This window comes from Schistocerca piceifrons, chromosome 8, assembly GCF_021461385.2.
Source record: "Schistocerca piceifrons isolate TAMUIC-IGC-003096 chromosome 8, iqSchPice1.1, whole genome shotgun sequence".
Lineage (NCBI taxonomy): Eukaryota > Metazoa > Arthropoda > Insecta > Orthoptera > Acrididae > Schistocerca > Schistocerca piceifrons.
This window is the reverse complement of record NC_060145.1, coordinates 372,158,649-372,181,917: the sequence shown is the minus strand read 5'-3', so window position 1 is coordinate 372,181,917 and position 23,269 is coordinate 372,158,649. Positions and strand designations below refer to the sequence as shown.

The following is a 23,269-nucleotide window of genomic DNA, read 5'->3' as shown; positions in this document are numbered from 1 at the left end:
CAGGTATACACTCGCGCGCACGCACACGCACACGCACACGCACACGCACACGCACACACACACACACACACACACACACACACACACAAACAAGCAGACATATGTAAAGGCAAAGAGTTTGGGCAGAGATGTCAGTCGAGGTGGAAGTACAGAGGCAAAGAGTTGTTGAGTGACAAGTGATATACAAGGGGCGGCAACTTGAAATTAGCAGAGGTTGAGGCATGGTAGGTAACGGGAAGAGAGGATATAATGAAGGGCAAGTTCCCATCTCCGGAGTTCTGATAGGTTGGTGTCAGTCGGAAGTATCCAGATAACCCGGACGGTGTAACATTGTGCCAAGATGTGCTGGCCGTGCACCAAGGCATGTTTAGCCACAGGGTGGTCCTCATTACCAACAAACACTGTGTGCCTGTGTCCGTTCATGCGAATGGACGCTTTGTTGCTGGTCATTCCCAAATAGAAGGCTTCACAGTGTAGGCAGGTCAGTTGGTAAATCACGTAGGTGCTTTCACACGTGGCTCTGCCTTTGACCCTGTACTCCTTCCAGGTTACAGGACTGGATTAGGTGGTGGTGGGAGGGTGGATGGGATAGGTTTTACACTGGGGGCGGTTACAGGGGTAGGAGCCAGAGGGTAGGGAAGGTGGTTTGGGGATTTCATAGGGATGAACCAAGATGTTACGCAGGTTAGGTGGACGGCGGAAAGACACTCTTGGTGGAGTGGGGAGGATTTCATGAAGGATGGATCTCATTTCAGGGCAGGATTTGAGGAAGTCGTATCCCTGCTGGAGAGCCACATTCAGAGTCTGATCCAGTCCCGGAAAGTATCCTGTCACAAGTGGGGCACTTTTGGGGTCACATAGAAGGCTTCACAGTGTAGGCGGGTCAGATGGTAAATCACGTGGTTGCATTCACACGTGGCTCTGCCTTTGATCGCATGAATGGACACAGGCACACAGTGTTTGTTGGTAATGAGGATCTCCCTGTGGCAAAACATGCCTTGGTGCACGGCCAGCACATCTTGGCACAGTGTTACACCGTCACGGTTATCTGGATTCTTCCCACTGACACCAACCTATCAGAACTCTGGAGATGGGAACTTGCCTTCAATATATCCTCTCTTCCTGTTACCCACCTGGCCTCAACCTCCGCTAATTTCAAGTTGCCGCCCTACGTACATCACTTGTCACTCAACATCTTTGCCTCCATACTTCCGCCTTGACTGACATCTCTGCCCAAACTCTATGCCTTTACATGTCTGCTTGTGTCTGTATATGTGTTCTATCAACGTACCAACACTTTCGTCGGCAGAAGTTGGTTGTGACAGCACCTACCAACATTTTTCAGACCTTCCACTTACTTTGCACTTGATTCTAAGCCACAGACGGTTTTTTGGGTTACAAAATCCGGAAAAAAAGTGCTGTTTAGATTCAAGTAAATACGGTAAATGAACCACTTTTATTTTCATAAATGTAGATTCTTTGTTGATATCCAGCCAACCATTGCAACATCAAAGATGAAAACTGTGTGTGAGCAAGATTAAGACTTACGCTGTCCAGCACTCGTAGATAAAATTCATGATGTTTTCATCCAAAATTATTAATGTCATGATATTTTATAAATCCTAACTAACCAATCTCTCATTTATAGGTGAAAATGTATCTTTGCAACTGCAGGTGAATCCATGGGATCCTTGTTCTCGTCCTGATATAAAATTTCTAGGGCCAGAAAAAGCTGTGTCAGAGTTCCGTGAGAGACTCATTTACAGATTTGAGGTAAATGTTCAGAATTTTGAGACTGTTTTTATTGTTTTACTTGTAATGTGCAGATAGTTTTAACTCTTGTGTTCTCCTAGTACAAAAATATTTCATTTCAATTTCTCATGTTGTTTATCCTCATTTCCAGGAATGGGATTCTGAGAGTAGCCTTCCAGACAACCTTAAATCAGTTTTGGGTTTCGAAAGCTTTCCTGAGAAACCAGAAGGTACTGGTGAGGATGAGGCAAACCTTTTGATACGACCAGGAGAATGTTTTGTTTGCTTTTCAGTTCGCTTGGAGGGTAGCTTGCCATCAGAGGCTTGTCCATCTGAAAGATGTGGCAGCATATTTCACATGGACTGTCTTTATCAGGTGTGTGTCTGTTGCATAAAAATACAAAGTGATACTGTGTAGACTCGTAATATCCATAGGCAAAATGTTTTTTTTTTTTTTTTTAGTCCAAATTAATAACTGCGCAATCATATTAGTGCCACAAGACTATGAGAAAGCATAGGACGTAATTGACAGATAATACCAGAAACATTGATTCACACGTATCTGTTAAAACTATTTTACTCTGTCTCTAAACTGACTTCTCCATGGGGAAAAACTGCAGTTGATGTTTTGTAAGGCCTGATCATGGGATCATTACTATTATTTCTCTTCTTTAATTATCTACAGTATGCTTCTATTTGAATCAGAAAGCAGAATTACAGTGAAACCCTGCTTTTACACTTTTCAAGTGACTTCAAAAAATGGTGTGAAATGTGGGAACAAGTAAAATTTTGGAAATAACGTTTTAAGCTGTTAAAGTTATGTATTGGATACCCTCTTGCATTTTCGCACTTCATGTATGTGTACATAATAGGCATCAAAATGTTCATGTTAGGGACTTTTTATTATCTAAAAATGGTTTGTTATCTACTAAAAACCACTGATATAAATGGGAACTGATAATTGGGAAGCAGAAATGTTGGACTCAATTTCATACATCATTATCGATGTTTTTGAAATGCCTGCACTGTCATTCGTTATTTAAATAATGAGGCACTGCATCAGTTACATATTTTGTCATGCTTAGCACAGTGTGTTTCAAGAATTTTTTCTTGATATCAAGTGCAAATATTTACCTAAGTATTGTGTGTGGTGTTTGCATATGTGTTGCTCTGCGTCTCATGAACTGTAACTGCCTTTTTGAGGTTATTCGGTACTATGTTTCCTCAGTTACGTAGAAAACCACATAAACGTAATCTATCACCAAAAATACGTATGTAAATATTGCTCTTAAACGAGAATAAATCCTTGAAACATGTTTTGCTTAGCGCGAGAATATGCGTAATTCGCGCTGTGTTTAAACCAAAAACATTTGATCAGCGCAAACAGAATGAAGGTGTCAACTACCACTTCAAGTGGCCAAAAGACGAAACACATTGAATATGTATATTTGTGCGGCCATCTTCTGCAGCAGCTGTTAATATCTCTTATTATAGGTTATCTGTCTTGAGCTGACTGCAGTGTAACTAAAATTTACATTAATTACATTGTGGTCAGCTCAAGACAGATAACCTATAATAACAGACACTAAATACGGTTCGACAGATGTGTGACGGCGATTACAAAAATCACACAACTGTGCATGCACTGTAGAAACAGTATGGAAATGGTGTGACTGGTCATGATACCTTTGGACATATGAACCTAGTTACTCCTATCCTGCTAAGTAGAGCACCCTGGTGACAAGAAACTTAACCATATAACTTTTGTAAACACTACTTGATGGCTAGCGGTTGTTTTTTCCCCAAGAACATTTTTTCATAAAGTGTGAACATGAGAAAATTATAAATATGTTGACACAAAATCTTGTGTGAATTAACATTATGGACATAGGAAATTTGATAGGAACGATAAAAAGTGTCGAAGTTGGTGGGGAAACGTTAATTCCAGGAATGTAGAAGTTGGGTAATACTGTTGTGTTTTTGCTAGTTACAACTACCATTGCCAAGCTGACTAAAAAAGGTCAACAGAAGGAATAGTACATTATGGTTTTGTTAAAGTTAGCTAGTGGTGTTACACAAATAGGCAAGCTTCAAAGCTTGAAAAAACACAAAACTTTCAAAAATGTTTCACATCCAATAAATACAGTGTACCAACAAGAAACTAAAAATTAGTATAAAATTTGTAACTTCTTGATGAAGGAGTTCAGAGCTGGAAAAACTATGTATTACATCCAAACCATTTAGTTTTTGTTACTTTTGCCACAGGAATTACCTAAATTTAGAGTCAAAGAAATCAGTAAGTTATATTTTCTGTAATAAAAAATAAAATAAAATTCTTTTTTGATCCTTGTGGAATTTTGTTTCGTATATAAGAACACCTCCCCCCATGAACCATGGACCTTGCCATTGGTGGGGAGGCTTACGTGCCTCAGCGATACAGATGGCCGTACCGTAGGTGCAACCACAACGGAGGGGTATCTGTTGAGAGGCCAGACAAACATGTGGTTCCTGAAGAGGGGCAGCAGCCTTTTCAGTAGTTGCAGGGGCAACAGTCTGGATGATTGACTGATATGGCCTTGTAACATTAACCAAAACGGCCTTGCTGTGCTGGTACTGCGAACGGCTGAAAGCAAGGGGAAACTACAGCCGTAATTTTTCCCGAGGACATGCAGCTTTACTGTATGATTAAGTGATGATGGCATCCTCTTGGGTAAAATATTCCGGAGGTAAAATAGTCCCCCATTCGGATCTCCGGGCGGGGACTACTCAAGAGGACGCCGTTATCAGGAGAAAGAAAACTGGCGTTCTACGGATCGGAGCGTGGAATGTCAGATCCCTTAATCGGGCAGGTAGGTTAGAAAATTTAAAAAGGGAAATGGATAAGTTAAAGTTAGATATAGTGGGAATTAGTGAAGTTCGGTGGCAGGAGGAACAAGACTTTTGGTCAGGTGATTACAGGGTTATAAATACAAAATCAAATAGGGGTAATGCAGGAGTAGGTTTAATAATGAATAAAAAAATAGGAGTGCGGGTTAGCTACTACAAACAGCATAGTGAACACATTATTCTGGCCAAGATAGACACAAAGCCCATGCCTCCTCCAGTACTACAAGTTTATATGCCAACTAGCTCTGCAGATGATGAAGAAATAGATGAAATGTATGACGAGATAAAAGAAATTATTCAGGTAGTGAAGGGAGACGAAAATTTAATAGTCATGGGTGACTGGAATTCGTCAGTAGGAAAAGGGAGAGAAGGAAACATAGTAGGTGAATATGGATTGGGGCTAAGAAATGAAAGAGGAAGCCGCCTTGTAGAATTTTGCACAGAGCATAACTTAATCATAGCTAACACTTGGTTCAAGAATCATAAAAGAAGGTTGTATACCTGGAAGAATCCTGGCGATACTAAAAGGTATCAGATAGGTTATATAATGGTAAGACAGAGATTTAGGAACCAGGTTTTAAACTGTAAGACATTTCCAGGGGCAGATGTGGATTCTGACCACAATCTATTGGTTATGAACTGCAGATTGAAACTGAAGAAACTGCCAAAAGGCGGGAATTTAAGGAGATGGGACCTGGATAAACTGAAAGCCAGAGGTTGTAGAGAGTTTCAGGGAGAGCATAAGGGAACAATTGACAGGAATGGGGGAAAGAAATACAGTAGAAGAAGAATGGGTAGCTTTGAGGGATGAAGTAGTAAAGGCAGCAGAGGATCAAATAGGTAAAAAGATGAGGGCTAGTAGAAATCCTTGGGTAACAGAAGAAATATTGAATTTAACTGATGAAAGGAGAAAATATAAAAATGCAGTAAATGAAGCAGGCAAAAAGGAATACAAACGTCTCAAAAATGAGATCGACAGGAAGTGCAAAATGGCTAAGCAGGGATGGCTGGAGGACAAATGTAAGGATGTAGAGGCTTGTCTCACTAGGGGTAAGATAGATACTGCCTACAGGAAAATTAAAGAGACCTTTGGAGAGAAGAGAACCACTTGTATGAATATCAAGAGCTCAGATGGAAACCCAGTTCTAAGCAAAGAAGGGAAGGCAGAAAGGTGGAAGGAGTATATAGAGGCTTTATACATGGGCGATGTACTTGAGGACAATATTATGGAAATGGAAGAGGATGTAGATGAAGATGAAATGGGAGATAAGATACTGCGTGAAGAGTTTGACAGATCACTGAAAGACCTGAGTCGAAACAAGGCCCCGGGAGTAGACAACATTCCATTGGAACTACTGATGGCCTTGGGAGAGCCAGTCCTGACAAAACTCTACCATCTGGTGAGCAAGATGTATGAGACAGGCGAAATACCCTCAGACTTCAAGAAGAATATAATAATTCCAATCCCAAAGAAAGCAGGTGTTGACAGATGTGAAAATTACCGAACTATCAGTTTAATAAGTCACAGCTGCAAAATACTAACGCGAATTCTTTACAGACGAATGGAAAAACTGATAGAAGCGGACCTCGGGGAAGATCAGTTTGGATTCCGTAGAAATGTTGGAACACGTGAGGCAATACTAACCTTACGACTTATCTTAGACGAAAGATTAAGAAAAGACAAACCTACGTTTCTAGCATTTGTAGACTTAGAGAAAGCTTTTGACAATGTTAACTGGAATACTCTCTTTCAAATTCTGAAGGTGGCAGGTATAAAATCAGGGAGCGAAAGGCTATTTACAATTTGTACAGAAATCAGATGGCAGTTATAAGAGTCGAGGGGCATGAAAGGGAAGCAGTGGTTGGGAAAGGAGTGAGACAGGGTTGTAGCCTCTCCCCGATGTTATTCAATCTGTATATTGAGCAAGCAGTAAAGGAAACAAAAGAAAAATTCGGAGTAGGTATTAAAATTCATGGAGAAGAAGTAAAAACTTTGAGGTTCGCCGATGACATTGTAATTCTGTCAGATACAGCAAAGGACTTGGAAGAGCAGTTGAACGGAATGGACTGTGTCTTGAAAGGAGGATATAAGATGAACATCAACAAAAGCAAAACGAGGATAATGGAATGTAGTCAAATTAAATTGGGTGATGCTGAGGGAATTAGATTAGGAAATGAGACACTTAAAGTAGTAAAGGAGTTTTGCTATTTAGGGAGTAAAATAACTGATGATGGTCGAAGTAGAGAGGATATAAAATGTAGACTGGCAATGGCAAGGAAAGGGTTTCTGAAGAAGAGAAATTTGTTAACATCGAGTATAGATTTAAGTGTCAGGAAGTTGTTTCTGAAAGTATTTGTATGGAATGTAGCCATGTATGGAAGTGAAACATGGACGATAACTAGTTTGGACAAGAAGAGAATAGAAGCTTTCGAAATGTGGTGCTACAGAAGAATGCTGAAGATAAGGTGGGTAGATCACGTAACTAATGAGGAGGTATTGAATAGGATTGGGGAGAAGAGAAGTTTGTGGCACAACTTGACTAGAAGAAGGGATCGGTTGGTAGGGCATGTTTTGAGGCATCAAGGGATCACAAATTTAGCATTGGAGGGCAGCATGGAGGGTAAAAATCGTAGAGGGAGACCAAGAGATGAATACACTAAGCAGATTCAGAAGGATGTAGGTTGCAGTAGGTACTGGGAGATGAAGAAGCTTGCACAGGATAGAGTAGCATGGAGAGCTGCATCAAACCAGTCTCAGGACTGAAGACCACAACAACAACAACATATAAGAACAAGTTTAAACAGAATGTATATGTGGACAAGAAAAAAAAATTCCCTGATTTTTCCAGATTTCCCAGTCAAAACTACATTTTTTCCTGGGGGAAAATACACATTTTCCTTGACAAAAATGCATTTTCTCCATGTTAAGTGATGGTATACATTCGCTCAAGATCGTAAAACTTATCAATTCTTTGAATGGTAAAAGGTTTTATGCAATGCTGTAGAACTCCCAAAACTTCAGGAAACGTAACCCAGCAAAAACACAATAATGCGTTTTGGAAAAATCTTCGATGAGCTGCAACATGCACACTGCGTATTTTTGTATTAAATACAAATTCCATCAACCACAGATGTTAGTTTCTGAAGCACTGAAATCAAGAGTGTGATGCGCTTTTGTCACCCAATCATAGCTCACATCATGTTATCTCACCAGCAAATGACAGTGGATATTCAGAGTGTAGGACATGTGATGTAGGCAGCCAATAACAGCATCTGTGAGCTAGTCTGCCAATAACAACATCACTGTTAAGTAAGAGCATGAACACACAAATAGAAAAAGTTCATAGCTTAAATTAATGTACATACAGTACGAGGTGCATTCAAGTTCTAAGGCCTCCGATTTTTTTTCTCCGGACTGGAGAGAGATAGAAACATGCACATTGTTTTAAAATGAGGCCGCGTTCATTGTCAATACGTCCCAGAGATGGCAGCACCGTACAGCAGATGGAATTTTACCGCCAGCGGCGAGAATGAGAACTGTTTTAAATACTTAAAATGGCGACGTTTTCCTTACTTGAACAGCATGCAATCATTCGTTTTCTGAATTTGCGTGGTGTGAAACCAATTGAAATTCATCGACAGTTGAAGGAGACATGTGGTGATGGAGTTACGGATGTGTCGAAAGTGCGTTCGTGGATGCGACAGTTTAATGAAGGCAGAACATCGTGTGACAACAAACCGAAACAACCTCGGGCTTGCACAAGCTGGTCTGACGACATGATCGAGAAAGTGGAGAGAATTGCTTTGGGGGATCGCCGAATGACTGTTGAACAGATCGCCTCCAGAGTTGGCATTTCTGTGAGTTCTGTGCACACAATCCTGCATGACGACCTGAAAATGCTAAAAGTGTCATCCAGGTGGGTGCCACGAATGCTGACTGACGACCACATGGCTGCACGTGAGGCATGTTGCCAAGCAATGTTGACGCGCAACGACAGCATGAATGGGACTTTCTATTCGTCGATTGTGACAATGGATGAGACGTGGATGCCATTTTTCAATCCAGAAACAAAGTGCCAGTCAGCTCAATGGAAGCACACAAATTCACCGCCACCAAAAAAATTTCAGGTAACCGCCAGTGCTGAAAAAATGATGGTGTCCATGTTCTGGGACAGCGAGGGTGTAATCCTTACCCATTGCGTTCCAAAGGGCACTACGGTAACAGGTGCATCCTACGAAAATGTTTTGAAGAACAAATTCCTTCCTGCACTGCAACAAAAATGTCCGGGAAGGGCTGCGTGTGTGCTGTTTCACCAAGACAATGCACCTGCACATCGAGCTAAGGTTACGCAACAGTTTCTTCGTGATAATAACTTTGAAGTGATTCCTCATGGCCCCTACTCACCTAACCTGGCTCCTAGTGACTTTTGGCTTTTTCCAACAATGAAAGACATTCTCCGTGGCCGCACATTCACCAGCCGTGCTGCTATTGCCTCAGTGATTTTCCAGTGGTCAAAACAGACTCCTAAAGAAGCCTTCGCCGCTGCCATGGAATCATGGCATCAGCGTTGTGAAAAATGTGTACGTCTGCAGGGCGATTACATCGAGAAGTAATGCCAGTTTCATCGATTTCGGGTGAGTAGTTAATTAGAAAAAAAATCGGAGGCCTTAGAACTTGAATGCACCTCGTATAGCTACAAGAAGAGCTAAGCTTTCACATATAATATTGTTTTTTTTCCCCTCATGTTGCACTGTAAGGACTGTCAAACACAAATGCGCCAGTAAAATTTTAAGTGATGATATAAAAGTCTGGTCTTCTGAGCCCAAAATTTTTCAAAGTTGCTGTCCCTCAATTTGTTAAATTTTGAACGAAAGTCAAACACTCTGTGATGCAAGAAATTCATCAAACATACTCACACATAACATAATTCACCTTGCATAAAAGGTAATTTATGTTGAAAGTAACGCATCTCAAAACACCATTCGCAATATTATCCTGCGACATGCTAGGAATAGGTTTGTTTGAGCAGTTGCCAGATAGTGCCAGAAGACAGGCATTACTGTACATGCACAGCTATGATGATGTAGGAAGCCCTTGCTTGGTGTTTGCTCTGCTCATACACCCTATGTTGCATTTTTGTTTGGAATTTCGTTTTTAGTGGAGCATCATGTGGCCACGTTCGCAGTATGGCATGTTGATCGGAGGGGACATACGGAGCTAGTGTACGTAGGGCAATTGTTTTATCATATCATCTCCAGCTAAGGAATGCAAAATTACATAGCAGTCATTGGCACAATGTCTGTTTCAAAACTGGACTCTACAACTGAAAGTAAGCTAATACTTTGCTATGTGGTGACTTCAGATATTTTTTTTTTATTTTTTTATTTTTATTTTTTTTTTTTAAGTCGTGCACAGCAATACTGTTATGTAGCATTTCCAATCAAGTTTACATCCACACAGCACTGCAAAAAGAAATAACATCAAACCTACAGGAGGTACCAGAAGGGTATTGAAACGTGTCATGATCCAAAAACATTGTATATGAAAAATTCTGCTAAAGCTTTTCTTTGTGATTTTCGGGAAGCAAGTTTTCTGGGAATGTCATTACTGTATTATCTCATGTTCAGCTCTTTATTATAGCATAATGCCATACATGCCAGAACATGAAACAGTGCACTTGAAATTCAGCAAACAATTGAAACTAGCTAATAGTGTGGAATGATCACGGACACTTGTGTGTGCACTGTGTTTTGTTGTTGTAAATGCAGCATTATCTTTGCGACTTTATTTTATATTGGTGTTTTTTTTGTGATTTACGTTTTATTGCTGCAGTATTACTCTGCAGCAGTGGGCTGAAGAAAAATTCATTTTAGAGTATCAGTTCTAACCAGTTAAAATTACATATTTAACTCAACACTAAAGCAATAAAAAAAATTTCTAGAATTGTAAAAAATTCCCAGGTTTTTCCCAGTTTTCTCCCAAATGAAAAAAAATTCCTGTGCTTTTCCCGGATTTCCCAGTTGTCCCAGGGCGAATACGCCCTGTTAAAGCATGTAGTGTAACAATATTGAAGAAAATTCCTTCGTTTCCATAAGCTATGGCAATGTCCTAGAATACCCAAAAACTACAACAGTATTGTCGTAATTCAAGCATGAGAAAAACTAATAGCCACTTTCTTTGTAGTTGCTGATGTCACTTCCCACCAGCCACCGTAGCTTCAATAGAATTAGTGGGGAGTGTCCCAGCTGTGGTGCTGTGAGTATTTTATCACACTTTCTTTTTCTATGTGTTTAAATATTTGTTCACTAAATATTTTGTTCTAAGTACACTGATTGTGACAGTAATTAATGAGATAGTTAAATTGGCTAGAAAAGCTGATAGTACAATGTGGTACCCACCTATTGCAATGCCACTTGAATGATTAATGTTAATTTCCATCTACATATCTCCTACAAGCATCATGCTTTTGTTCAGTATCCGTCACCCATCCATATGCCCTAAACTATAATCTTCCTTCCTTCTTTTTTTCCCCTAAAAGAAGCCTATCCGACTTTTTGTAATTTTAGTGATTTTCTCAGTTGAATTTTTGTTGCTGTTTGTTCTAATCTTGGATGCTTCTTTGATAACAGAATCCTAGCATTATGGTTCCCTTTTTTTGATATATTGTGAATACTCTGCGCAATACTCAGCAACCGTGTGAATAGTTTGACCTGTGTAGATGCTACCACATTCACAGGAGACACTACACTTGCTAGGAATACTCCTTGTTTTCATAGCTATGTGTTATCTAAAGAAGAAACATATAATTATAAACTTTCCATTTGCAACACTAGGAATTGTGCCTCCTGAAGATAAATTGAGTGAGGTGGTGTACTGGTTAGCACACTGGACTTGTGTTCATGAGGATATCAGTTAAAATACCTTTTTGGCCACCCAGATTTAAGTTTTCCATGATTTCCCTAAATTTCTCTATGCAGATACTGGGATGGGCCCTGTGAAATGGGCATGGCCACTTTCCTGCACCATCCTTTTGTAATCCAAGCTTGTGCTCTGTCTCTGTCAGTGCATTCAATGGGATGTTAAACTATAATCTTCCTTCCTTCTTTTTTTCCCCTAAAAGAAGCCTATCCGACTTTTTGTAATTTTAATGATTTTCTCAGTTGAATTTTTCATTTTATACAATTAACCAACCTTCTGGATATTCTGGTTTTGTCCATGTGTTTTAACTGTAATTCTTTCCTGTTATTTGTTTTGTCTTAAGTGCTGCCTAACTTTCACTTACACACTTACACTCTTTTTTCGTATAGCATTATTTCTCAGTTAACTCTTCATCCTTACCTAAAGATCTTTTGATATAGAGCAGTCTTACTCTTATTGTTCAATGTAATTATGGTGTCAAGATTCCCTGGGATGATGTGCAGCAATATAATGACAAAAAATTATTGGCTGTTCTGTCCTGTGGCACATAGACTGTTGCAGTTGCTAGTTAGTTGGTTTTCAATGTTGGCAACCATGTAGTGATGAGGTGGGACCTGTTTCTGGTGAAGGACAATAGTGTCAAGCAATGTTGGTACATCAACCATTGTGGCTCCTCCATTGGTAGCAATAACACCAAATGTTCGTGTTCTTTGGTTAACGGTACCCATAGTGGGCATTTGATGTGGTGATTGTAATGTGGACAGTGGCCTCTGCTGTGGATACGTCTGGCCAACTGTATGTGGTGGAAGAGTGTGTGTGTGTGTGTGTGTGTGTGTGTGTGTGTGTGTGGTGATGATGATGATGATGCTGATAACACTGGATTATTTCTCCAAAGCTCTTCTCCATAAATGATATAGTTAAATACATGCTGAGAAAGAAAGAAGGAAAGATTAAGACTAACAAAATCTCATCACCCTTGAGGTCATTATACATACAGTATTCACTGAGAAACAGTATGAGTCAGAGTGCCATTTTTCTTATCTGTAAATATTTTTATCGTGTGTTTTTCGAAAGTTTACTATATGCATTTTGTTTGCTCATTGGATTTCGGAAGAACGAAGTTGTGATGATTTTATTGCATATGCAAAAATCTTCAAAAGCTTTTGCTGTTTGTTATCGACCATTGTTTGTTGTGACTGACACTTGTTGCAAGCCTTGAAAATGAGAACGTTAGAAAATGCCATATTGATAGTGTCAAATTTGATGGATCTTATTTTGACATTTTTGATGACACAGAAAGGGCATATTTTGCATCAAACAGAATTCACTTGAAAAAATTGTCGAATTAGAAGGAGCCGAAATGACTGACCAGTACTTACATTCAAGTGGCAAAATTCCAGTACTGGTGATCGGACGTTTTTAAAATTGGATAAAACTACTGCTAGCTTTTATATATGCCAGTCATCCCTAATGAAGATAAAAACAGGACAACTTAATGCCATAAGAAGTGCTAATGTATTATATGAGGCTGCTAGAGACTGTGGTCATGTTTGTGAGAGTTGCATTTATGTGAGTGAATACGCATATGTAGTCTGATTCCAATGAAGGCCTTTTTGGCTGAAGGCTTACTTATTTGACAGTTGTTTCATTGTGCCAAACTGTGACTCAGCCTCTTCGCTATATGGCAAGTAGCAATTTATATTTTTCATAATATTGTCAGAAGAGTTAAAGTTAGATGTATTGTGCTTCCAAGAAATGTGTATTAAGGCAGGAAAGGTCTGCAGTATGCCAATAACTGCTCAGTTTGTCACCCAAGGACAGAACAGTATTTAACAAGGCCATTACAGTGACAAAAAAATTGCACTAGTTGTTGGAACACACAATGTGTTTGGAAATGTTATCAGCAAGCAGAGTCATTATAATTCTGGTTTTCATATACGAGGGCGGTTCAGAAAGTAACCTCCGATTGGTCACAGTGCGGGTTGTGGGGGGAGTAGCGACGCCATCTGTACGTTCACGCACTCAACAGGTCAGTCGGCATCAAGCCGTGGTCGAGTGAACGTCGTACCTGCGCTAGTTTAGTTTTTGTGGCAGTTTGAAATGTGTGCTGCAATAGAAAACCCCGCCAAATGTGAAGTGCGTGCTGTCAGAAGGTTTTTTACAGCCAAAGGATATTCTGCAGCAGCTATTCATCGTGAGCTTTGTGCCGTGTACGGACCAAGAGTTATGAGTGAAGGAGTTGTCCGTGAATGGGTACGTTTATTTAAAAGTGGACGAGAAAACGTTCATGATGAAGAGAGGAGTGGTAGACCATCATTGGTGACTGACGAACTCGTTCAGACAGTTGATGCAAAAGTTCGTGAAAATCGACGTTTCTCAATGTCGGAGTTGTCTACTGGTTTTCCACTGATTTCTAAGACTCTCTTGTACGAGATAGTGACAGCAAGATTGGGTTACCGTAAGTTCTGTGCACGATGGGTGCCCAAAATTCTTACCGACCACCACAAAACTCAAAGAATGGCCTCTGCATTAGACTTTCTGTCATGTTATGAGGACGAAGGAGAACCATTGTTAAACAGAATCGTGACCAGTGACGAAACCTGGATTAAGTACGTGAACCCTGAGACAAAAGAACAATCAAAGATGTGGGCACATTCAAATTCGCCTACCAAACCAAGAAAAGCCTCGCAAGATTTTTCTGCCAGAAAACTGATGGCAACGGTGTTTTGGGATGCCAAAGGGGTGTTGTTGGTTGAATTCATGGAACGTGGTACGACCATTAATCAAGACGTGTACTGTGAAACAATAACAAAAGGTTACGATGGGCTATACAGAACAAACACCGTGGTATGCTGACTTCCGGTATCGTTTTTTTGCACGATAACGCCCGTCCTCACTCTGCTCGCAGAACAACGGCCCTTCTTGAGTCCTTCAAGTGGGACGTTATCAACCATCCACCTTACAGCCCAGACCTGGCGCCAAGTGATTATCACCTCTTCATGCATTTGAAGAAATGGCTCGGGTCACAGCGGTTTGATGACGACGAAGAGCTCAAAGATGCGGTCACAGGCTGGCTCCAGGCACAAGCGGGTGATTTTTATGCAGAAGGAATTTCAAAGCTTGTGAAGAGATACGATAAGTGCCTCAATCGCTATGGAGACTATGTAGAAAAATAGTGCAAAGATGTAGTTGTAAGATGTATATATTAAAATATTTTTATTTAACTTGGTATATTTTTTTAAATCAACCGGAGGTTACTTTCTGAACGGCCCTCGTATTTTCGATTTAGTGATGAGTTCAGTGAGTATCTGCTAAGGATTATGGATATTAGTCACATACGACAAATTAAGCCTCTTGTGTATGCCATTGATGCAAATGCGAGGTTAGTGTTGTGGCATAGTCACCGACTGATGACCATGGAAGACAAGTAGAAGAAGCCATTATGGAACTCAACCTTACAGGTATTGAATATGCCTTGCGGTCTGTCAACCCATGAAAGGAGGGTCAGAGCAACATCAAAATAGATGTCACTCTAGCGTATGTTGCAGCGGTGCGCCTTATGAAAGGCTGCAGGGTTGGGAGTGGAATGACATCAAGTGATCACAATATCGACCACTATTCAGTCACTGAAAGTGAAAGCCAAGCCACCTCAGAAAGCCTGTGCATAATGCCCAAATACAAGAACAAGAAGCATAACTGGGAAGAACTGACAAAGTTGTTTCAGCGTCTGGGAAGTCCATCGTTGGGTGATGTAGATATTAAATAGAGCATACTACAGAAGTTACACAACAGTTGTAACATTAGTGGACTCGTAGCATTTGCAGATATGTTTTTCACTGTAATCAGTGACTTGAGAAGAAAAATTGAAAACAAGTGTAATGCAGCACTCTATTTAAATTAAAGGATTATGTTGGAGTATCAAATTGTCACTAGCGCCTGACAAAACTGTGTTCCTCCTGCTGAAATGGAATCTAACATGAAATACTAAAATAAAATAAAATTTAATAATGTAACAATAAGAAGTAGTGCAGTAACGAGGTATCTAGGGTATTCCTAGATAAATCTTGTTAATTTTGCTCGTCATGTAGAGTAGACATGCAGGGAGGGTACAAATATAATGAACAAAAATTATAACCGTCACAAATAGTACTACTGTATTACCCCAAATGAGGCATTGTTAATAGTTGTAGACCTACGCCCATTGGATTTGGAAATCAGGAAAAAGGGAGCACTTTATTGTCTAAAGAAAGGCAGCCAAATGGAAGTACGAGGGATACTTGGAACTAAGGCCAATACAAAAAAGTTAATACAAAATTATGTTATTACGACTGTGGCAAAACGAATACCTCAGAATAGGCAGAACAACACATGAATTTCTCCCTAACACCAGGGAGAGACTAAAAATGAAATCTGTTAACCCATCAAGTGGATTGATATGATACCTAACCGATCAGCACCGTTATGCTATGTATCTTTATAAAAGACAGATGAATGATAGTTGTGCTTGCACTAGTATGGGCACTCCAGAACACACGTTCTAGGACTGTGCACTTTACAAAATTGCATCGAGTAACGTCCATCATGCATTAAGGATTGGGTATCTGGGGAATGTGTAAACTCTGCGCATTTGGGCACATTATCCAGTAAAGCCAAGAACATCTTCATGAGACATTCAACCACACTTCAGCGTACTGCCATCCTAGCTAGACAATACACTCTACAGATGGAAAGAGGTTGGTGACCACTGAATGAAGCGGTTTTTCGAGAACTTACATTGCATTGGTGGAGTCTGAATTAACAGATTTTTTGTAGAAATATTCGACTGTCAAGTTCACTTTTTCTCTTGCTATAGGTATCAAGGAATGAGGGGTTCTATTTGCATGATCTCTGATAAAAAATAGAAATAACTTCACTGTATATTCACAACAGTTACTTATATATTACGAAACAATACTGTCTGTGCAAACAAAGTTGATACTTGTCACAGTGGTTGATGGCAGTGATCAAAAATTGGAAATGCCTTTAAGTCACTCCCATCAGCCACTGCCGAATGTCACACTAATTTACACAGACAGTACTGTAACCATTGAATTAGTGTGTATGTAATATAACAGACTATAATCTTAAGGAACACTTTATTGTACTGTTCTTTAACATGCTTAAGTTTTAATCAGAACACATGTTTTAGTTTGCAGCCGTTATTATCCATTACACATTCAGCTTCTATACTTTTATTTTAAAAAAAGCAGTAGTTGTTTTCAGGCTGTTGGTTCTAATATTATGGTACTTTCTGAAGATACCATATCCAGAGCAGTCTGCAATACTATGGAGACATCAGAAGTGGCAGCAGATCTCTCCAGAACAGCAAATGCAGCTGCCTCTTCTGTGTGGGGGTGGCAGTGTCGTATCTTCATGTTCCTCCTCAGAAGGTGACAGCATAGCATTATCATTCTCTTCTGCATGAGCAGCAGAACTGACAACAGGTTCTTCAGCACTACAGATGTTGTCATCTGCATGCATCCATTCTCCAATACTGACAGTAGAAGAGGGTGCCAACTGGGTGTAAGACTGTAGAAGAGCAGCATCAGAATCCAAAGCTGTATCCACATTATGAGTAAGTTCAGATGTTGGATCATTGGTTTCCTCTTCAGTTTTAGTAGCAGTTTCAGAAGCTGTCCAGGCCTTCTTAAAACAGTTACTTATGATGTCTATTGTAACTTCATTCCAAGCAGCAGATATGTTGTGGATAACTTGCAGTAAATTCCAATTTGGAACTGTTTCTTGTAGTTCAGTTGCACCAATGGCAGTCTTAACAAGTCAGTGTCTGTAACTGCACTTCAGTGAAGCGACTATTCCTTGATTCAGTGGTTGTAGATTGCTAGCTGTGTTAGCTGGAAAGAAGACAATTTCTATATTCGGAAGTTCAACGTCATCAAACTGATGGGCCAAGCAGTAATCAAAAGTTAGCAAATATTTCTCTTCCTCACATTGTGTTGAACCTTCAAGAGCCAGCTATGCAAGACAGATTTGCTCATCCAAGTTATTCTTGTAGTGGCAAGGCAGGTTCGATGGATTGACATTTTTAAAAGAATGCTGATTTTTCTATTTTCCAATCTCTAATGGCTTGAGCTTCTGATAACTATCTGCATTACAACACAAGACTACTGTCAGTCTCTTCTTACTGCGTTTCCCCTTATGACATTTTTCACCATTAACAAGTAGTGTTTTTTTAGTCATCAAATTATAGAAAACAACAGCTTCATTTGCATTAAACATATCTCTTGGGTGATAAAAATGAGATAATTGGATTGAAATTTTCATGCCCATTCATTGGCATTTTCCTCATTTGCTCTATACTACTCCCTACAGAATTGACAGCCCAGATTTTATGCCACTTCTGAAAGCACCATATCCAGTTCTCAGAACGCACAAACCTAAAAGTTCCCCTTTTCTGGGTGATTTTATGAACCTTTTCTTGAACCATGGCACTGAAACAAGGAATTTACTTTGAGCAGATGTGTTGGAACTATGGAAACAGCAAATTCTCACTAATTCATGTTTGACTGTCCTTATATGCTTGCTATTGCTGCCAAATGAACAGCTTACTTGATTTGCCTGTATTTTTTGCCTTGAACTTGTTGTTGTTGTTGTTGTTGTCTTCAGACCTGAGACTGGTTTGATGAAGCTCTCCTGCTACCCTATCCAGTGCAAGCTTCTTCATCTCCCAGTATTTACTGCAACCTACATCCTTCTGAATCTGCTTAGTGTATTCATCTCTTGGTCTCCCTCTACGATTTTTACCCTCCACGCTGCCCTCCAATGCTAAATTTGTGATCCCTTGATGCCTCAGAACATGTCCTACTAACTGGCCTTCTTTTTGTCAAGTTGTGCCACAAACTCCTCCCCAATTCTATTCAATACTTCATCATTAGTTATGTGATCTACCCATCTAATCTTCAGCATTCTTCTGTAGCACCACATTTTGAAAGCTTCTATTCTCTTCTTGTCCAAACTAGTTATCGTCCATGTTTCACTTCCATACACGGCTACACTCCATACAAATACTTTCAGAAACGACTTCCTGACACTTAAATCTATACTCGATGTCAACAAATTTCTCTTCTTCATTAACGCTTTCCTTGCCATTGCCAGTTTACATTTTATATCTTCTCTACTTCGACCATCATCAGTTCTTTTGCTCCCCAAATAGCAAAACTCCTTTACTACTTTAAGTGTCTCATTTCCTAATCTAATTCCCTCAGCGTCACCCGACTTAATTTGACTACGTTCCATTATCCTCGTTTTACTTTTGTCGTAGTTCATCTTATACCCTCCTTTCAAAACACTGTCCATTTCGTTCAGCTGCTCTTCCAAGTCCTTTGTCATTACATTACATTGTCATCGGCGAACCTCAAAGTTTTTATTTCTTCTCCATGGATTTTAATACCTACTCCGAATTTTTCTTTTGTTTCCTTTACTGCTTGCTCAATATACAGATTGAATAACATCGGGGAGAGGCTACAACCCTGTCTCAATCCCTTCCCAACCACCGCTTCCCTTTCATGCCCCTCGACTCTTATAACTGCCATCTGGTTTCTGTACAAATTGTAAATAGCTTTCGCTCCCGGTATTTTACCCCCGCCACATTCAGAATTTGAAAAATAGTATTCCAGTCAACTTTGTCAAAAGCTTTCTCTAAATCTACAAATGCTAGAAACGTAGGTTTGCCTTTCCTTAATCTTTCTTCTAAGATAAGTCGTAAGGTCAGTATTGCCTCACGTGTTCCAATATTTCTACGGTATCCAAACTGATCTTCCCTGAGGTCGGCATCTACCATTTTTTCCATTCATCTGTAAAGAATTCGTGTTAGTTTTTTGCAGCTGTGACTTATGAAACTGATAGCTTGGTAATTTTCACATTTGTCAACACCTGCTTTCTTTGGGATTGGAATTATTATATTCTTCTTGAAGTCTGAGGTTATTTCGCCTGTCTCATACATCTTGCTCACCAGCTGGTAGAGTTTTGCCAGGACTGGATCTCCCAAGGCCGTCAGTAGTTCTAATGGAATGTTGTCTACTCCCGGGGCCTTGTTTCGACTCAGGTCTTTTAGTGCTCTGTCAAACTCTTCATGCAGTATCCTATCTCCCATTTCATCTTCATCTACCTCCTCTTCCATTTCCATAATATTGTCCTCAAGTACATCGCCCTTGTATAGACCCTCCTAATACTCCTTCCACCTTCCTGCTTTCCCTTCTTTGCTTACAATTAGGTTTCCATCTGAGATCTTGATATTCATACAAGTGGTTATCTTTTCTCCAAAGGTCTCTTTAATTTTCCTGTAGGCAGTATCTATCTGACCCCTAGTGAGATAAGCCTCTACATCCTTACATTTGTCCTCTAGCCATCCCTGCTTAGCCATTTTGCACTTCGTGTCAATCTCATTTTTGAGACGTTTGTATTCCTTTTTGCCTGCTTCATTTACTGCATTTTTATATTTTCTCCTTTCATCAATGAAATTCAATATTTCTTCTGTTACCCAAGGATTTCTACTGGCCCTCGTCAAACGCCAGTTTTCTTTTTCCTGACAATGACGTCCTCTTGAGTTGTCCCCACCCGGAGATCCGAATGGGGGACTATTTTACCTCTGAAATATTTTCCCCCAGAGGACACCATTATAATTTACCCATACAGAAAAGCTGCATGCCCTCGGGAAAAATTACGGTTGTAGTTTCCCCTTGCTTTCAGCCGTTCACAATACCAGCACAGCAAGGCCGTTTTGGTTAGTGTTACAAGGCCGGATCAGTCAATCATCCAGACTGTTGCCCCTGCAACTACTGAAAAGGCAGCTGCCCATCTTCAGGAACCACACATTTGTCTGGCCTATCAACAGATACCCCTCCGTTGTGGTTGCACCTACGGTACTGCCATCTGTATCGCTGAGGCATGCAAGCCTCCCCACCAATGGCAAGGTCCATGGTTCATGGAGGGTTGAACTTATTATTGACAAGAAACTAGACTTCGGGAACAGAAAATGTTCTGCAACCTGTATTTTAGTCTTCTCTTCAGTGTCGACCGTATGTAGCATTTGCTCCTTTTGTTTTAGTGCCAGAGCATTAGGACATTTCTGTTTCAGCGGCATTTTGCAAATGACAGAGTGAAAGGGGGGGGGGGGGGGCAAAAAAAAACTTTACTGTTCACAAACCAACAGAGACTGTTGCGTATCACATGCTGTTTGTGATGTGTTGACCAACCTCTCTCTTCCCCCTGCCCATGTGTCTTATGCTCTGGGCTCTGGAAGTGACATGTGGGCAGAGAACATACAATCGGTCTATTGTTGCAAAATTACAGTGCAGTACATTATTGATAAAAAAAACAAATGTGAAATACATAATTGAAAATAACATAGTGCACAGTACTTAACATTTGCATACTTGTTCAGTTTAGACAAAGAATTAGATACGGAATATCTAATGTGGGAACTGCGTGCAGTATGAATTATTGGGAATTTGGTTGACTAGTAGAGTTTTTGATGTATTTCTGCAGGAACCAAACGGCTAGTACTGGTTAAATGAATTTTTATTTTATACGATTTCAAAATAACGACTGTCTGCTGTAGTGACTTCTGCTATGAACCTACTGTTGAATTACTCAAGCCCAGATCTCATTATCCAGTATACTAGAAATCATTTAGGTAAAAAATAATTGTCTTCCTAGACTGGCGACGTAAATATACTATGAAAGTGCTTGGTAGAATATAAATAATTTGAGGAATAAAGATAACAACACACTGAATATGTGAGTAAGTGAAATCACAGTTAAACAATTCAGGCTGTTGTAAGTCAGTTGCCCAAATTAAATTCAGGTCCCCATTTAATTTCTGATGGTTGTGAAATTGGAGGCTTGGTGACACCACATAACACCCCAGCAGGCTAACATATTTTGGAGACTAGCAAGCCTACAGGATCTTCCAAAGGAGTTGAATCAATTCAGGGTGCAACTAATATAATAAGAGTGGAATACCATAAAGTGCTGGTGTAACAAACAACTGCAAGCTCTTATCCTCCTTGCGCTAGAGAATGAGAGCACCAGCAGGAATAGGCTGGCCTCCTCCGATTGTTGTGATGCCATTGCCTGAGAGTACCGTATTTACTCAAATCTAAGCCACACTTGATTCTAAGCCACACCTGAAAAATGAGACTCGAAATGAAGGAAAAAAAAATTCCCCGAATCTAAGCCACACCTGAAATTTGAGACTCGAAATTCGAGGGGAGAGAGAAGTTTTAGGCCGCACCTCCAAATCGAAACAATGTTGGTCAGTTGTAATATGAGACACAATTTAGGTCGAATGAATGACGATACAGCTACAGTAGTTTGGTTCGAGTTGTAAGCTTAGCAGTTAAGCTTTACCAGGTAGCCATTGCTGTGCGTCAGGTGCTCCGTCCGTATTTATACGGGTACCCTTCCTTTTTCGCGTACTTCGTCTGGTTTGAATTGATTGCTTATTTTACTTTGATCTGATAAGTGCCGTTCTCTTTGTTATAGGTGTTTACGTCACTCTAAGCTGAAAATGCATTACTGTACTGTGTCATGCATTGTTTGTCGCATTCTGATAATGAGTGTTTACGACCTGTCGCCGCTCACGGCATGAGACTGCTATTTGTTGCTATTTATACTGCTGCCTTCTTTGACTATGATCAACAAGAACCAAATAATAGACAGCGTATGATAGAAGATGTTCTGAACGAGAGTTTAGCGAAAATTTTTCTCCGTTTGAAAATCTTTGCAGACTCCTCTGTAGTACATGATATTCTTCACTGAAATTAGAGTCATCTTAGATTTAAAAATCTAGTCAATTGCCGTGCTTCATTTCTGACTGTATCACTATTAGGCATAAGAATAATATGAATATAAACATGACATGATATGTATATTTTTCCGCATTTGCTGTTGTCTCACTCTAGTTTCGTAGTTTATTAGGCAGACATGAGTTAAATGAGTTAGCAGCAAACACGAAAGAATACATGGCAAAATGTTTATATTCATATTAGTCTTATGGTGAAGAGAATACTGCATGCGATTCACAATTCTTAAAAGTTCCTATAAGGGACCATCTCTTCTCACCGGTAGGAAAAAATTCAGAATGTAGAGTTGGCCATATTGACAAACATCCCAAACAGTCGTGCCAGTCGGATTTTCGTAGTACATTGAAATGCTGCTACATTCGAAGATAGGCAATACGGAATTTGTATTTACTTCGTTGGATAATGTATGAAAATGCAGTGGTCGAAACTCAAGGTGGAGAGAAAAGCTCGTCTTCCACCCTTTTTTTTTTTTAATTTTATTTACAGACGCAGAGGGTTTGGCGCCAGTATTTATCTTTGTGGCTGCAAAGCATGCCTGTGTAGCGCTGCATATATTCGACGGCAGAAGTTAGTTGTGGCGGTACCTACCAACTTTTTTCAGAACTTCCGCTTACTTTGCACTCGATTCTAAGCCACAGGCGGTTTTTTGGATTACAAAAACCAGAAAAAAAGTGCGGCTTAGATTCGAGTAAATACGGTACTGAGTTAAGCTGTAAATGGGCTAATTCCATTTGCTGCTTTGCTAGTTCATCAGATTTCTACTTCTGTTGATGATATTCCTCCTGTTGGTCTGTGCGGTACCAATGTTGTTTGGCTTATTTTTTTATGTTGCTGCTCCTCTCATTGTTGG

At 40.0% G+C, this 23,269-nt stretch overlaps 1 protein-coding gene across 3 annotated transcripts in view; it reads left to right on the top strand.

Annotated features, from left to right (window-relative positions):
* Nucleotides 1-23,269, top strand: part of LOC124711260 (E3 ubiquitin-protein ligase FANCL) — a 126,351-nt gene that overhangs the window by 61,702 nt on the left and 41,380 nt on the right. For all 3 annotated transcript variants that reach the window (XM_047241236.1, XM_047241238.1, XM_047241237.1), the window contains exons 6-8: nt 1,649-1,773; nt 1,904-2,128; nt 10,823-10,894. In XM_047241236.1, the coding sequence (XP_047097192.1) occupies nt 1,649-1,773; nt 1,904-2,128; nt 10,823-10,894 (422 nt within the window). The remainder of the gene's footprint in view (nt 1-1,648; nt 1,774-1,903; nt 2,129-10,822; nt 10,895-23,269) is intronic.